The sequence below is a fragment of the Pagrus pagrus genome (assembly GCF_965226575.1).
Source record: "Pagrus pagrus genome assembly, chromosome: 2".
In the NCBI taxonomy this organism is placed as follows: Eukaryota; Metazoa; Chordata; class Actinopteri; order Spariformes; family Sparidae; genus Pagrus; species Pagrus pagrus.
In genome coordinates, this window is record NC_140186.1 from 24,983,136 (window position 1) to 24,999,120 (window position 15,985).

General features: G+C 41.7%; 2 protein-coding genes across 2 annotated transcripts; both read right to left on the bottom strand.

Moving 5' to 3' along the window:
- Positions 1-95: 95 nt before the first annotated feature.
- cUnh19orf53 (chromosome Un C19orf53 homolog) lies at positions 96-2,627 on the bottom strand. Its single transcript, XM_084373637.1, has 3 exons — positions 2,493-2,627; positions 888-943; positions 96-742 (listed from the first exon to the last, which is right to left on the bottom strand). Exons 1-3 carry the CDS (start codon positions 2,581-2,583, stop codon positions 596-598), a joined length of 294 nt encoding a protein of 97 aa, XP_084229763.1. The 5' UTR covers positions 2,584-2,627; the 3' UTR covers positions 96-595.
- Positions 2,628-2,734: 107 nt separating this feature from the next.
- On the bottom strand, positions 2,735-15,298 carry mri1 (methylthioribose-1-phosphate isomerase 1). Its single transcript, XM_084345639.1, has 6 exons — positions 14,494-15,298; positions 13,344-13,567; positions 10,224-10,393; positions 9,953-10,129; positions 9,632-9,856; positions 2,735-7,596 (listed from the first exon to the last, which is right to left on the bottom strand). The coding sequence occupies exons 1-6, from the start codon at positions 14,623-14,625 to the stop codon at positions 7,463-7,465; spliced, it is 1,062 nt and encodes a 353-aa protein (XP_084201765.1). The 5' UTR covers positions 14,626-15,298; the 3' UTR covers positions 2,735-7,462.
- Positions 15,299-15,985: the final 687 nt, after the last annotated feature.

The following is a 15,985-nucleotide window of genomic DNA, read 5'->3' on the forward strand; positions in this document are numbered from 1 at the left end:
GTTTCCAGAAAAAATTTAAATATAGTGTATAAAAAAACAGTTTTCTCTATGACCTAAAACATTTTTAAATTTAAAACATCAAACATTATGTCAAGCCACTTTCTCCACTCGCTTTTACTCTGATTATCAATTGTTTTCAGTAGAGTCATATAACAGCATGATAGATTGAAATAAAACTAGGTGGTACAATCCAAAGGTACTATAAAAATCAAGATTTATTTTTAAAATCAGGATTTTTAGAACAGAAAAGTAGCAAAAAAGTGAAAGTAGATGAGAGTCAATAAAGTCATGTGGCGCCCCCCAGTGGAGGTTTATGTAACCTGCATGGCCCAGTCATACATGCAGTATATTCACAATATCTGTTCTCTTATTTTACATAACTCTTTGTAAAGTAAAGGACTAGTGATTGGTATCTGTACAATAAGGACTATTTTCTAGGAGCCTGAAACATTCAGGATACAGAAACAACAGGGCAGCTGGCGTGCATCTTCAATCTGAGTCATGGCGTAAATGTAGGTCACCAATGCCGTGACTAAGTCCTTAAATTTAGCACAGTCATCCTCAGGTCGGTCGGTGTGCGGCTGTGCATCAGGTCCTATTTGGAGCTGGTTCCTGGCTTGGTAGCTCCTGGTTTGCCTTTACCTTCAGCCCCTTTCACCACACTCAGTGGCTTGTGGAGTGATAAGCTTGCCTTCTGGGTCACCTCCTGCTCAATCTTGTTCCTGATGGCAACCTCTAGACCCTTTTAGGGAGCAGCAGAGCAGGTCATGTTAAAGTCGAATCACCAGTCAAGCTCACTGATGTTTTTGATGTTAAATTCTTAAGATTGAAGAAAAGCTGAGAGAAACTGATTTTGTTAGTCACTTTTTTTTTAAACTTGTTCTCACCTTCTTCAGCTTCTGTTGCTGAACCACTTGAGCTTTCTTAGGCGCAATGATCCTCCCTTTAGAATGGAAAAAAATATATATATACATAATCATTGTCAAATTTCCAGATGCTACTAATAAACACACATATTGAAAGTGCCGTAAATCAGATAAGCCTGAAATATCATTTGATACACCAGACAACAGTCCCTACTTTGGTACTGTTCCTTTAGCCTCTTAAGTCACAGCTCCAAGGTTTGTCTGTCTACACGACAGCTTTTTTTGTTTAGTACATTTCTTTTCCTTGTTTGGTACATTAAAAATACGGAACAGTTTTTAAAATTGATCACTTTACCTTGTTTTTAACAACATAACATTCAGCCAGTGGACAAAAAAAACAAAACAAAAAAAAAAACTGAAAAATACCCTGCAGTAAATCCTTTGTGCTCATTTTACAATTTGAAGAGTTGTTTAATGGTATACACTCTTATATTTAGTAAACTGATAAAAACTGGGCAGACTGAATATTAGAAACACATTTCAGTTTATAACAATACTATTTAACACCAAAAACAACATCATCAAAGCGTTCATGAGGGCAGGATGTAATGCAGGACTGTTGCACTCGGTTTAGCTAGGTGTACCTGATGAACTGGAAACTGGAAGTGAATAATTACACTAGAATACTTTGTGACAAAGCATTAAGCTCCTTTTATTTCCTGGTTCAGCTTCTTTAACCATCATTTTTTTCTAACCAGATACAATAACGATTATATGTGAAGTTGCTGAAGAGCACCAGTATTTCACTACACATACACATTTTTCATTAAAACACCACTACACATAATTAGGTTAACACTGCAACACAGGTAAGAAACATGTATTCAATAGTTTCCTTTGGTTATGTACCAATTATCACCCTAGGCGATTATCTGGGTTGATATTCAATATTTTTAGGATTCTCTGTTTCACTGTTTTGGTGCGTGTCCTCGATTGTCAATAAAATACATTATTTTAAAAAGGACTACTTTGGCTCTGGTGCAGCATCCTTTCTCTGCGTGTATTCACACACAATCTCATTGGTTACACATCACAGTAGTAGCCTATCATCACTGAACAATCTGCAGTCTGCAAAGTAACTAAGGGTTTCAAATAAATGTATTAGAGTGGAAATATAAATTAGCAGAAAATGGAAATATTTCTAAGGATTCTGAGTACAACAAAACTGTACTTAAGTGCAATTTATATCAATTCCGACTTATCATCGGTATCGGCCCTGGAATAAAATACATATCGATCATTCCCATGTATCAGCAAATCCAACATCTGAGGTAAAATGTTTTATAGTATAGCGGAGTAACTGAACTCATTGGGTAGCTGTGTCACTGCCGCATACCTTCAAATGTTTCGTTTAGTTAGTTAATATTTTGGAGGACGGAGCACACCTGTTTTGAAGCCATGTCCTAATCATTTTCCCATAATATTCAAATATTGAAACATGAGTCACTCTTACAGCGTGTTGAGCTGTTTCCATGCAGGTCACATGTTCATGCTGTTCGGCTAAAAATAACTTCCAGACCTTCTTCAGCAGCTCAGTGAATAACAGGTACGGTTTTTAATTCATACCTCCTTTCTTTGGTCCTTTCTGTTTGTTCTGTTGGTGTTTTTTGGAGCCTCCTGGCCGCTGAGCTTTAAATTTCTGCGAGCCTTGAGCCATTTTTGCTAACCGGAAGTACACGCGGCGTTTTTCTTCTTCTTCGCTTCAAATTCTTCTTTTCATCCTCCCCTTTGTTTCAATACCGCCACCTACAGGAAGTCTCAGCGACAAGCTTATACAATACAGTGTGTTAGAGACAGACAAAAACAACTCTCATTTCACTGTGGTTTTATTTTTTTACTGTATTGATGTGAAAGAGAAATCTCGTAATTCATGACTGCACTTTACAGCATTATATTCATATACGTATATATAAAAAAAATCCAGTTTTGAACTATTTCCACATGTTACAAAATAAACCCAGATCAAGTGATTATCAATAACAACAATAACATACTTTCACTTAAAGAGGCCATCTGAACAACACTCCTTCCATGGTAATTGCAGGCCATACCGATCATTGATAATGATACACAAGCACCTGCTTTGATTGGTCAAATCAATGTGGAAAATATGTTGTAAGCAGCGCTGAATTTTGGCACCTGATTATTCGGCGTGTGTTGGGCGTTTTGAGGGGAGGATGGTGGAAAATATTTTTGAACACAATACAACATTGCTGCCGCTTCAAAAGCAAGGTGTAAAAAAACATAGTGTAACGCAGAAACAATTCATCTGCAACCCAACATAAAACACTTGCCTGAATCGAGGCTACTTTGGCAAACTAAAAGCACTGCCACAAATTATTTGTCACTATGGGTTCAAGCTACAAACGTTAGTGAGATGTGGAGAATTTTAGTCCAGATTAATTTTCCGCAAACTGTCAATCCGCTCTGCTGCACCTTAGCACGTTGAGTGCTTGTGTTCATGCAATCTAGTGTTCGAGTCCGTGTAAGCAGACGGAGAGGTAGTGTGTATGGTTGAGGAGGCCTCCCCAGTGTGGTGTACTAATGGCCTAGTCACTAGGAATCACAATGCCATGAAATAAAAACAACAAACCACAGCCAAACAGCTATAATCATGATGTACGGACAAACAAAAATCTCGTACCTCTTAAAGATTTAGAAAGAAATAATACGTGGCGGGTCTGACGGCCACAAAGTTGCTACATATGTCTGGAACACTGTCTAAATTTGCCCCCAAACACGTGTCTTGAACTGTACAAAACAAAAAGAAAGAAAATTCAAATACACAATTGTCTTTTAAGCTCGTGTGTGACCTACCAGCATCTTTGTGAGTTGAGGTTTGATGGGTGAAGAAAGGACAAGAGAAGAGGAGGAAGATGTGAGTGAAGAAGTGAGCTTATATTACAGCAAAGTATGGACACTATGGATACTGCAATTATCATTATATTATTATTAAGCTTTTTTTTTAAAGAATGTTTTCTCCGGACCGCTGAGTGGTCCTGAGTAACGTTGTTTATTTATTAACGAAATGAAGTGAATGAGAAAGTCCACAAGGGGATTGTGTGAGGTCAGAAGGGGTGTTAAGACGGTAGAGTAGCATATTATGTGGCCAAACTTTCGTCTCATCAATCTCACTGAGAAAATCAGACACAAAAAGGTCACAGTATTACAGTTCTGAGTCTGATCCTTGTTTTAACCCTTTTCCACATTGTCCTTCGCATCCCTGTATACATGATCAGAACAGTATCCAGGTTTCTGATCATCTGCATGATTCCTCAAGCTGTCTGAACTTGTGTTGCATTCTGGGTACTGTAGGCGCCAAGTTTTGACAAGGAAGAAGTATGCATCCAAACATCTAAAAAAAAAAAGGTTGGAGACAGAGTGTGCTGTAGTAGTTTCTGAGAGCAACCATTTTCAGACAAAATGGCTGCCTCAGGAGTGTCGTTACTGTTAGTTTTTCAAGATTTTCTCCTGTGAGCTTGGCGAGATGACGGTCTGGCAGCATTATATAAACCAGGGTGAAAGACGGACCAAGCTGCTGTTTCTCTGGTTATGATCAGTGAGCGGTATTGGTGCTGCACCTGTAAGGCAGTGAGCAGTGTGGGCCCCGAGACATTCAGTACAGCGAGAAGGTGTGTCCCATTCAGCTTGACACTATCTGGGACTTTTCTGTGGAGCCGCTTAAAAACAACAAACATTGTTGGATCACTGGCCAGGTGACAGAACTGCAGAAACTCAGTGACACACCTTTCACACACTTAACCTGGGAATGACTTTGGATATTGAACATGACTTCAATCTGCATTTAAGCAATCAATAGCAGTCTACTGAACATGTGTAAATACTAAGTCAGTGTCAGGTTTTAAAACTGGTTGCAGTAATTATTTTTAATATAGATTTTTAAAAAGGTGAAAATGTAAGAATTTTTGTTTCAATTCACATTAAAAAATGTACCAAATTATTGGCAGAATGTGAAGATACATCAGTACTGACGTTATATCAAAGACACACTCATGGCTGACAGAGTGAGAAATGTCAGCTGATCGCTACTGAGAAAATCAGTGGTGTAGTACATAATGTCTACCTGTCTTCAACCACCCATGGAGTAGCCTGAATGGCTGGAAGTCAGGCTGCAGTAAAACAGCATTTCACTTTTGAGGAGGGATTGATCCAAACAGTCGAAACACATTCTGAACAGAGCACAAAAGGCAAGAAGTGACTGAGTGTCTGAAGTCCGTCCTGATCACAGCCCCAAACAAAAGCAAGTTTATCCGAGTTGAGTATTACATTCTGATTGTGTCGCAGAGCTTTCTGCAGACGGATACTGTAGTGTGGAAATGACCCTGCAATCTTAAAGGACAAGTTGACCTCAAAATAAAGACATAAAGTCATCTACTGCTCACATCCACATCATTTTTTGTTTATATCTCTCGAGTGTGAATGCCTCAAACTTTGGAGTAACGGGCAAATCCATCAAGTGAAATAAAATAAACTGCTTTGTTTTTCTAAACACGCCCACTCCATGTCAACACTGTGGTTCATTAAACCTGCAGTAATTTATACCTTTGGCCCCCTAAGGGCAGCGCAAAAAGCTGTAAACACAACACTGACATATTACCACCTTACAAAAGTTGTTAAGACGGATATGTTGGCAAACAGTTGATTATTTACACATCCTGTGGGCACAGAGCTAAAGAATCGTTAACTTGGGGTCGTGTTTGGGTCAAAATGACAAATTAAAGTCCAGCGTTTACTCTCGTACCATCTCTCTTTTGGTCTCCACCAACTCCTGAGGGAAATATCTGGCTCTTTAGCGACTAAATGCTCCACAAGCTAGTCGCGAAATGTGTCTGTGTGCAGTTTGGCGCTCAGCAGGAAGTGCACAGTGGGAGTACCATAGCTTTTTCACTGAAAAAAGCTGAGTTTTATGACTACAAAAAGAGGACGATGAGGGTAGTGAAAGTAAATCAAAACAGTAAAGTTACTGAAAGGCTTTGCAGAGCTGAAAATGAAGAGTTGAGTGATAATTCTCTGTAAAGGATGATGCTTTGAGCAACACCTTTCACATTACATGTAGTCTTTTTTCGTTGTTGATATAAAAATATTGATATTTGCATATTCAGCTTCTCTTGTATTGTTCTTATTCTGCTCTAGTTCAACACACACTTCAGTGGCAAACTTTAGGAAATATGAGGATATTGAGTTATTGTTTGTAATGTAAAGGATTGACCTGCTATTCAAAAATTATTTGGTATAAGAGTGACTGAACAAGAAGAAGCTACTTAAGTATTTTGTGGTTGCACAAACATAGTTAAGTCTTCACTGACATGCAAGTGAGCAGATGACCAAACCTTCATTTTGGGGTGAACTATGCCTTTAATTGTGATGCCTGTATTACAGAAACACAACGTCATGACCGACCTCTGAGCTCACAGCAAAAGCTGCGATGGCAAAGTGACACAATTTCCCTTTTTTAAATGTTTTTTTTAGATTTTTCATTCTTACAGAGCGTCCTGTGCAGTAAGGTGAATATTTGTATGGTGCTGGAATAAGTATGGTTACATATATATAAGTACATTATGAGAATACAAGTGTGGTATGATACAGTACAACTGGGAATAGCGGGATGCAAACTAGGAGTGAGGTATAAATACAGCCGTATATTTTCATAGGCTTCAGCTGACTAACGAGGACCGATCAAGAAATTCCACTTGTTCAAAATTTTGCCGCACAGGGTCAAAAGTGAGAGTGAAATGCAATTTATTATAACACTAAAAATTTCTCGTTGTGAAAATCCATGAGATATAAATTTGGATTATTCCTCTACAAAAGGTTTCTACACAGAATCAAAGAAATTAAATGTTAATATAACATTTTTGATGTCAACATTAATTTTTTATAACCACATATTTGGTTAAAATAGCAGTACCTTTTACTAGCAGGGGTTAGTTTTCTACATATGTACACACTACCAGCAAGGATATGTTTATTTACAAGTGGGTAGCAGCATTATAGAAATGGCTGATAGAAACCACTACTTGAAATTAAAAAAATCAGTCATGCCACTTAGATTTTTCGGAGGTTTTTTGTTTGCCCTGAAAAATAACCTCAGTAATGACTCATAGAAATTGTTTTGCCAAATAGAATTTATGGGATTGAGTCCAGCTGAGCCCTATTCCTTGTCTGAAGCCATTTAGAAAGAGAAAGAGGCGGCAAGAGAGAATGAAAGACGGAATGGAAAACTTGGGAAAAGGCGGAATCGGAAGACCACAGAAAACAATGAGGGACGTAAAAGAAGAGGGAGACTGCACATGTGTGTCTGCTTGACTCCCTGCAGTGACTTTGTGTGAGGGTGATTAAAAGACTGAAGAACGTATCTTCTTCTGTGTGCACCACTGACATGTAACAGTGACTGTGCGTGGATCAAAATTAAATTCAACCACAACTATGTGTTCTGTAATGAAATGAGTGTCTTTTGCGTGTGTGACGTTAAGGTGCAGTGGCGCACACGGACCAGCAGACGTGGCTGAGTGGCTCTAGAGGGCAGTGAGGCGGCCGGTGAGGGCCGCCTGGAGCTCAGAGGGGAGGAAGACCCCCAGCTCTGTGATGATGCCTCCTGTGATGAGCTGGTGAGGGGTTACGTCGAACGCAGGGTTCCACACCTCGATACCTGCGGGAAACAGTGAGTGACATGGTTAAAAGAGTAAGGCTGGTGATACAGCAGTGGTCCAAAACCTTTGTCAGTTTTGGCACAGCCATGATAAGATGAAGTACCCCTTCATCAACACTGCCATTTATTTAATCCATTCATGAATTACTTAAAGCCATCTGTTTTAACCATTTTCCATTACTTTTAGAAATGTAACTGCTTTTTAATTACATTTAGCCAACTATTTCAACACATTACTGTAAGCTAACGAGGCGGTTTATACATTTCTATTAGCTAACTACAACTGTTTACCCATTATGCTTAGCGTTTTAACTAATTTAAGCTAACTATAAATGAGTTTAAAACATTTTAAGTGACTTTTATTTATCACTTTTAGCTAACTACTTAAACTGTTTATCCGTCAAGTTTAGCTAACTATCGTAATTGTTGATCCGTTACATTCAGCCACTACATTCAGCTTAAACTCTTTATTACTTTTAGAAATATATTATTTATGTTGTAAGCAGCGCTGAATATATATTAACTGTTTCTCATTTACTTTTAGCCAACTAGGCTGTTTATCCATTACTATAAGGTAACTCCTTGAACTGTTTATCTGTTACTTTTAAAACAGACTACTCCACTTCTTAGAGTATTTATTATGAACTGTAACATGAGTGGCTTTCTCTTTCAGATTCGTTGAACTACTTCTAAAACCCTGAAGGATTAAAGCTTTCCAGTATTTCACACGAGAATAGAAATGATCACAGAAAGTAAATGTTCGGTGGCAGACAATGCTGGAGTCATATTATGAACCCCGTTTATCCCCTGGATGGTAAAAACTTCTGTCTGTCCGCAACGAGTCTGTCGCACTGTACTTTCTGACTTCATTACTTGTAGTCTAAATATTTAAAACAGGTCACTAGTTTTATTTTAAAAGGTTTGTTTTTAATTAACTTTCTTTAACAGCTGGTAACTGTAGTTCTAAGCAAATTACTCAAACAGGAGAGGAAATAGTGTATTTGACTGGGACCATTTTCAGCCAGAGAGTCACCACATTTGGTGCTCAAGTGAGTATTTACAGCAGCAGGACGGTGTATATGGGATTGACTCTGAATAAACTATGGTGCCTTTGTTTATGGTAATGAAGGCACATTGTGTGTCTCATTGATGTGATTCTAGTGGTCTTTTAAAAACAATGGGGCTCTACGGCACAGAGGAATAAGCTCCATCAGGCTTTGGCTACACAGGTATTGTTTGTACCAACGGTTCATTGCTGGTTTTGTTCTTTTAAAGGAAATTGTCTATGAAATATTGGCAGCCTTATAACTGTATCCTAAAATGCTATTTACAGGTTGGGCCAGAGAAGCGTGTGAGAGGAAATTTAAAGCGAGTGATGTACAAGAACAGATCCTCCTCTCCAGGGGCCAGTGAGCTCATTAAATGAGTGTGCTTTAATTACTGTGATGTCACCAAGCACCTCTCTGCTCTGGCAACGTAATTAGAGACCAAATGACTCAATTCAGCTCTCACAAATTCACCTAAAACACAATGTCTGCTTTTATGGACTCAAGACTTATACTTTCTGAACACAATCTGCAATCCTAAAGACTTTGGGGGGGTATAAGGTGCTGACCATGAGCATGCAGCAAAAGACACGAGAGAGAAAATCCGACAATTAAAAAAAAAAAAAAAATTGAGAAAGCTCTGAGGACAAGTTTACAAGCAGATACAAGCAAGCACTTTGTTGGAACGGAGTCTTGCACTTCACTGGCTACAAAAATGCCTCTGTTCAGGTTACGTGATTTCCCATAGTGCTGTTCTGTTCCTCATATACTGCATGTGACGTCAATTAAAGTCTGTGAGGGTTCAGTGCTTAGGGCAGATGTTGGAACTGGGCCACACTCATCCATCTCTCCAAGCCTGATATGTTAGCATCACTCTCAGTCCTCTACAGAACTCACTTTTGCACCCATTCTTGTCATTTTGTCCTTTTAAAATCATATTCATGCCACCTAGCCCTGCACAAAAACCACCAACACCCCACACTTCTCACCTGGGGCAGCAATGGGGACACCGTTTATACTGGTGAGTTCCTCAGGGGGGCGCACTTCGATGATGATGTCCCTGCCGCTCTCCAGGCTCAAGTCGCACGACGTGCTGGGTGCAGCCACATAGAAGGGAATCCCATGGTGCTTTGCAGCGATGGCCAGCTGATACGTGCCCACCTTGTTGGCTGTATCACCGTTGGCAACCACCCTGTCTGCACCCACCACCACAGCTGAGAGGGAGAATGTGAAGGAAGGAGTATGTGAGTAATGTGAAAATATTGAGTAATATGGAAAAGAGACATGACAGCACACACACAAACACACACCTGTGATGTCCATTTCTCTCATGGTGAGGGCTGCCATGCTGTCTGTAATAAGTGTAGCAGGGATTCCCTCTGCTACCGCCTCATACGCCGTCAGTCTGGATCCCTGGTTGTACGGCCTCGTCTCCGTGCAGTACACACGCTTCAGCCGGCCCAGCGCGTGGAGGCTTCGCACCACACCTACACACAAACACAGAGTTATTATCGCAGTTACAGTGCAATAAATATTTGAACAATCACCCTCTTTTCTCATTCACACCAGTTCCAGTCTCACCGAGTGCGGTCCCATATCCAGCTGTGGCCAGTGAGCCGGTGTTGCAGTGTGTCAGAATGGTCACAGAGTCCCGCGGGACGCCAGACAGGATGTGCTGGGCGCCATAGTTACCAATCTTCCTGTTGTCATTGACGTCACGCTCCAGCATGTCTTCGATCCAGGCAATTACACTGTAGGAGGGGGGCCACAAGAGGTGGGAATTGAGAAGAAGCTCCGTCTGCCACTGAGGACTTAACGTGTCCGTCACATTTGCAGTTATAACTTCTCTGTATCTATTTCTCTCGGTCACAGTTTCCCAAAGTTTCCCTCCCTCTACTGCAGCTGTATCACATTTCTTCCCATGCCCTTATCTCTCCTACACTCACAGTATCAATCAAATTCTTGCTCCATGAACTAATTCATAATTGTAGCCACTCTGCGTGATCTCAGTCATCTGTTTGGAGACAAACCCACAGTTCAAGTTTCCAGAACCAGAAATCATCCACGTGTACCCGCTACGTGTTTCACGCCAGTGCTCCAGTGTCCCTCTTCAGCACCAACTATGCCAAGTTACGTATAAAGCAATGCATGCTCGGTTATATTGCCTGCTGTATACTTACGTTTCAGATTGAAACACAATTAACTCAGAAGAATTAACATCCACTGTGCTGCACTGTTATTTTTAGCCTGACAGATTCATCACCCAGCACCAGACGTCCCTGCCTATGATAATAGGAGAAGTACTTTCAATCACCCAAAACAAGGGAGGCATTGATTCAACTTCAACTCAACTCAGATATCTGCTGATATCCATTCCCGCTGTTTTTTCTTTTGTACACATTTAAAGTCTGTATACCTCTGAGTCATTGCTATGTGAGATAACATGAGGGCAGTGTCTGGAGTCAGGCTGTGACTGAATGACTGTAAGTGATGTCAGAATTGGTCACACTTATTGGTCCGCTTAATAAGCTCAGTATTTGAGCCGAAATTGATCCACCATATTGGATCAGTGCATCTCTACTCCAAATGTGTCCCAACATGGCAGCCACCATACAACTGTATCCTATTTTCACATCAACACCATCATCTCTGAAACCTTCATGCCTCTGCTGCTTTCCCGTTTGCCTGAATTAATAGTGTGATGACCCTGTCCAGTTTGTTGTGTCTTGACCCATTTCTGTGTAGGTGATTGAGGAGGCGTGCCAGGAGGAGATGCCTCACCTGAAAGTGATCCACATCAGGGCTCCTCCTCCCTATATAACCTGGCGATCAAGTCTCTCTCTCCTTCCCAGCATGCAGGGCTTTTGTTTGGTTAGTTTTATTTGTTAAACTGTGTTACACTTACACACCCATACACTTCAGACACCACTGATAATACTGACCTACATACTTTATTTTATTTTTGTATATAGTTGTTCAGTTAATACAATAAACTCTTTTGTTAATTAACTGAAATCTTGGTGTGGTCTCCCATATTTTGTCCGAACCCAGAGCTGGTTCATGACAATAGTGTACAGCGAACACTTTTCAGTGTGATTCTTTTTCACACTGACAATTAATCTACAACGGCATGTTCATTATAGAGGCTTCCTAATTTTAACCTGATGTGTGATCTGATAACTTTCACAACTTCCACGAAAAACACACCGAATGAGTACGTGCTACAGGGGCAGATAACTCAGCACAGGAGTCAGTTCACAGTTTTCACTGATGTGACGGATAGTGTAACTGATATGTTTGCACATGGAGTGTCTGCTTGCCTTAAAAGATGTCATGTGGAGCTTTTTAAAAAAAAACCCAAATCAAATCACACTGTGTGTATCCTCGAGGCCATATGAATATTTTTCAAATGCAAATGCATTTCCGTCCACATAAAACACTTACAAACCAGTTTTTTCTTTAAAGTGTGAAGCCAGTATAGTTTACATCCATGTTTACCTGCTAATGGTTGTCTTCTTGCCAGCCTTTGCTGGTGTGTGGGACAGATCACACAGAGACTGGTCGATACAGGTACGGTTGCTTAAAAAATGCCTTGGAGAAGCCCGTTTTGGACACAACGGCGTGATGCGCTTGTGGAGCCAGGCTGCATAAGCATCCAGCCATCATATGTATTTAACGTGGAAAAGCGGTGGTGCGACTAAAATTGAGGAACGCCACAGGAAAACAATTGTCTTGCTGGCGATGCGTTTCTAGTGAGGCGACTTGGTTGGATCATTTGCTACATTTTTGTGCGGAGTGTGCAAGATGCACACTCTGCAAGATGTCTTCATGTGCAAGAGTAAACAGAACTGGAACCCACAGATATAAACACTGCTCAATAGCATTACTAGTGATCAAATACACCACAGAGTACCGTAAACTAAATTATTGGCTGAAACTCAATTAGACTGCTGTGTACACAGGCAAGCACAGCAAAAGACAAGAAAAAATGTCAGATTTTGGTCAGGATTGATCAGTATGATATGTAAAAAATGTCAAAAAAAGAAATGGAGGAAGGATTTGTGATCTAAACAGAGCCCACATTAACCCAGTTGGGGGACCGATGGAACAAATGTTCAGTGGGCTTGAAATGAGGCCCTGTTTATGATAATTAGTCAAACAAAAAATATCTAGTACCAGTAAGATGTTTCCACATTATTTCAGTCCTTCTGAAAACTGTGATCAACCCTCCTGTTCACAACGACCCAGAAGAGATCTCCTCCAAAGTGTTTGGGAACAAAATGCAGTCTTTGTTGAGAGGGAAAAATGCATTTTAGAGGTGAGCCAGGAGCTAATATGAGGCTTCAGTAGTGAGAGTCAGACACTTTCATGACCACTTTGCATTTTGGTGCTAAAGGTTTCCTTGCTCAGCTGTTTTCTGAGCTCCATAAAGACAGAATATTGTCATAAAAACACAGAAACCTTAAAAGATTATTTGATTGGACCAGATCAAACTGCTGAAGCCTCAAATTAGCTCAGGTTGAACTTGAAATTATTTTGTTGTGCAACAAGGACTGTAAATTTTGTCCCACATCACTTATATTAAAATAACACCAGGAAGTGATCTGTGAGTGTATGTAACGCCTTCAATCAGTGTTTCAGTGAATCAAACCAACTCTGTGTGTGCAGTTGCCCAGTTGGTAATCTTTCTAACCAGCTCACCTTTCTCTGAGCTGCTCCGAGTTCTTCTCCATGCTCTCGTTCTCAGCAAACTCCATCAGCTCGCGGGCGGCTCGGCCCATGTTGACGGCGGTGGGCCGGGCTGAGGTCAGGTGACACAGAGACTCCCTGATGAAGGTCACAGGGTCATCACCCCCGGCGCCTGCCCGCAACTCCACGGCCAGGCTGAGGCAGCCGACGATGGCGATGGCAGGGGCACCTCGCACCTGGAGGAAGAGGGATCAGCATCACATCACATCACATCGTGGTCCTCCTCTTTGGTTTCAGTGCCAACTTCAGCATCTCTCCCAGTTTTAATGAGGGTTATTAATCTCTTTCCACCACAGAGTTGTAAGTGGGTGATCACTGAGCCAAAAGTTGTCACGACAGCTTTGACTGAAATTATATCATCTGTCTTTCTCTGCCATTAGACTCCATTATCATGACATCACCCTCTCTGCTTATGGTACATTCCTTCACTCTGACACTCACACACACACAGGATCAAACGTGCAGCTGCTGTATGTGTGTAACCAGGCAGACAAAAGAGTGAAATATCTGCTCAGCCCTAACAAGTGAACATCTTAACATGTTCCCAGCTGAACTTGAACAAAACCTGAGACTATCTGAGCACCTCTCTATGTGAGAGCTTCAGGTATGGAGGGAGGAATGAGCTGGAGGTGTCAGGGAGTGCAGCACAAGACCAAGACGTGAACAAAAAACCCTGGCAAAGGTCATTAATAATTCATCAATAATCTCTCCCAAAGAAAGGGGAGGAGGGGGGCATATTTCATGGGTGGGTGGCTGTGTGCAGACACCTAGTTTGTCGCGCTTGCACATTATAATGTGAAAACTACATTTATAAATGATGTTTTTTTATGGGGGGGGGGAGGAAGGGGGCAGATAATGGGGGAGTGTGGGTAGCGGGTGGGTGCTGCTGCAGGTGCACCCAAAACAAAAATAGAGGCCGACGGCGGCGAGCATATGGCAACACATGCGAGCGGCGGTGGGAGCACAAAAGAGCCGACACAAAAAAAAAAACATGCACGGCGGGGATAAACGCACACGGCGGCGGGCATGCAGGGTCGGCTGGGAGGCGGGAGAGAAAGCCCCCGGTGAAAAAGGGGTGGAGGAGGAGAAAGGAGCTCCGTACCTTCATGGACTTGATGGCCTCGTAAGCGTCCTGCACCGCGCGGATCTCATCGTACACGGTCTGGTGTGGCAGCAGCAGCTGGTTGAGGATCTGCAGAGACCCGGCCCGGTAGCGGATCGCTTCCAGCGTCATGACCGAACAACGAGGCGGGATAGCGGGAGAAATAACACGGATGGACCGGTTGCGGGCGGGTGCGCGCACACGCACACACACTCACACTCACACACACTCTCTCTCTCTCACACACACACTTTCCCCCCTACACACACACACACACACACTCCCTCCCTCCCTCTCTCTCTCTCTCCTCCTCTCTCTCTCTCTCTCTGAGCGGATACACGTTGAAGTGACCGCGGCCTGGCTGTCGGCAGTCCCGGGATCCGTCGCAAAGAAGAAGAAGGGAAGTGTAGCGAGGAGGTGGAGGTGTGGAGGTGCGAGTGGGACGGAGTAGAGAGAGGAGACGGTCTGCTGTGGTGTATGGAGGAGGATAAAGAGGGGAGAGGAGTGATAGAAGGGCTGGAAACCTTCACACACTGACAGACAAGCGGGGAGGCAGACACGGAACCACGTGTTCAGCCGAGCAGGAAGCCCTCCTCGCCTCTGAGTCCACGCCCACCAAAGTCTCGCGGGTTGTCCAATTTCTCACCAAGAAGACTCCTCTGCTCCGTCTCTGTGCTCCACCATCCCCCCTCTGTGCTTTCCCCCTTTGTCAGGGGAAATTTCACATTCACATACGTTATTAGCATAACACCAAAGCACCGAGCTTCCCCCCCAACAACAGCACGCTTTGTCTGAAGAAAGATCCGTCTATTTTGGTCTTACATTTTCATTGTTGTAAGTGGTGTCTTTTGATGACACGAGCACACACACACCTCACTGCATATGTGTGAATAAATAGTATTAAGCACCACAAAATCAACCAATGTTTGCCAAATGTATTTTTATGTTCCTCATGCCCCTGTTAAAGGGGCACTATGTCGTTTTGGAGAAGAAATTCAAACTCAGAATTTTAATATTTACAATATTAATGAGGTGATGACACAAACACAATATTTATTTTTTCCATAACTGAATAAACAAGCTGTTCTCAGAGGAAATGAAGGTCCCAGAACACTGTCTGAAGCTAGTAAAGGTGGCAGGGTCCGCCACATATAAACAAAGTAAAACAGTCTGAAACTGTGTTGTCCTTTAAGGTCAGTTTGTTTATTCAGTTTATTCAGTCATAGAAACAAAGAGAGTTTGTTTATGGTTTGTTTAGGCATAAAAAAATCAATCAAAGATGATATTTCCCTTCTGATTAAAATGTCTTCCCCAAAACTGCAGAGTGCACCTTTAAACCCAAAAAGGGCATTATATTTCTAACCTGAGCTTGCCATGAGATACAGAAACGAGAAAAAAAGCCAGGATTTAACAGTGTAAGTGAATATTTCATGTTTTATATTGAATATGCATGAGCGGATATTCAAATCAAACACTTTGTGTGCATCTGCAT

Coding starts and splice junctions, on each gene's coding strand:
- cUnh19orf53 (XM_084373637.1), bottom strand. CDS start 2,583: ATGGCTCAAGGCTCGCAGAAATTTAAAGCTCAGCGGCCAGGAGGCTCC. Junction 944..2,492: donor GAAAGGACCAAAGAAAGGAG/GTATGAATTAAA, acceptor TCCATTCTAAAG/GGAGGATCATTGCGCCTAAG. Junction 743..887: donor AGCAACAGAAGCTGAAGAAG/GTGAGAACAAGT, acceptor GCTCCCTAAAAG/GGTCTAGAGGTTGCCATCAG.
- mri1 (XM_084345639.1), bottom strand. CDS start 14,625: ATGACGCTGGAAGCGATCCGCTACCGGGCCGGGTCTCTGCAGATCCTC. Junction 10,394..13,343: donor TCGGAGCAGCTCAGAGAAAG/GTGAGCTGGTTA, acceptor CCCCTCCTACAG/TGTAATTGCCTGGATCGAAG. Junction 10,130..10,223: donor TGGATATGGGACCGCACTCG/GTGAGACTGGAA, acceptor GTTTGTGTGTAG/GTGTGGTGCGAAGCCTCCAC.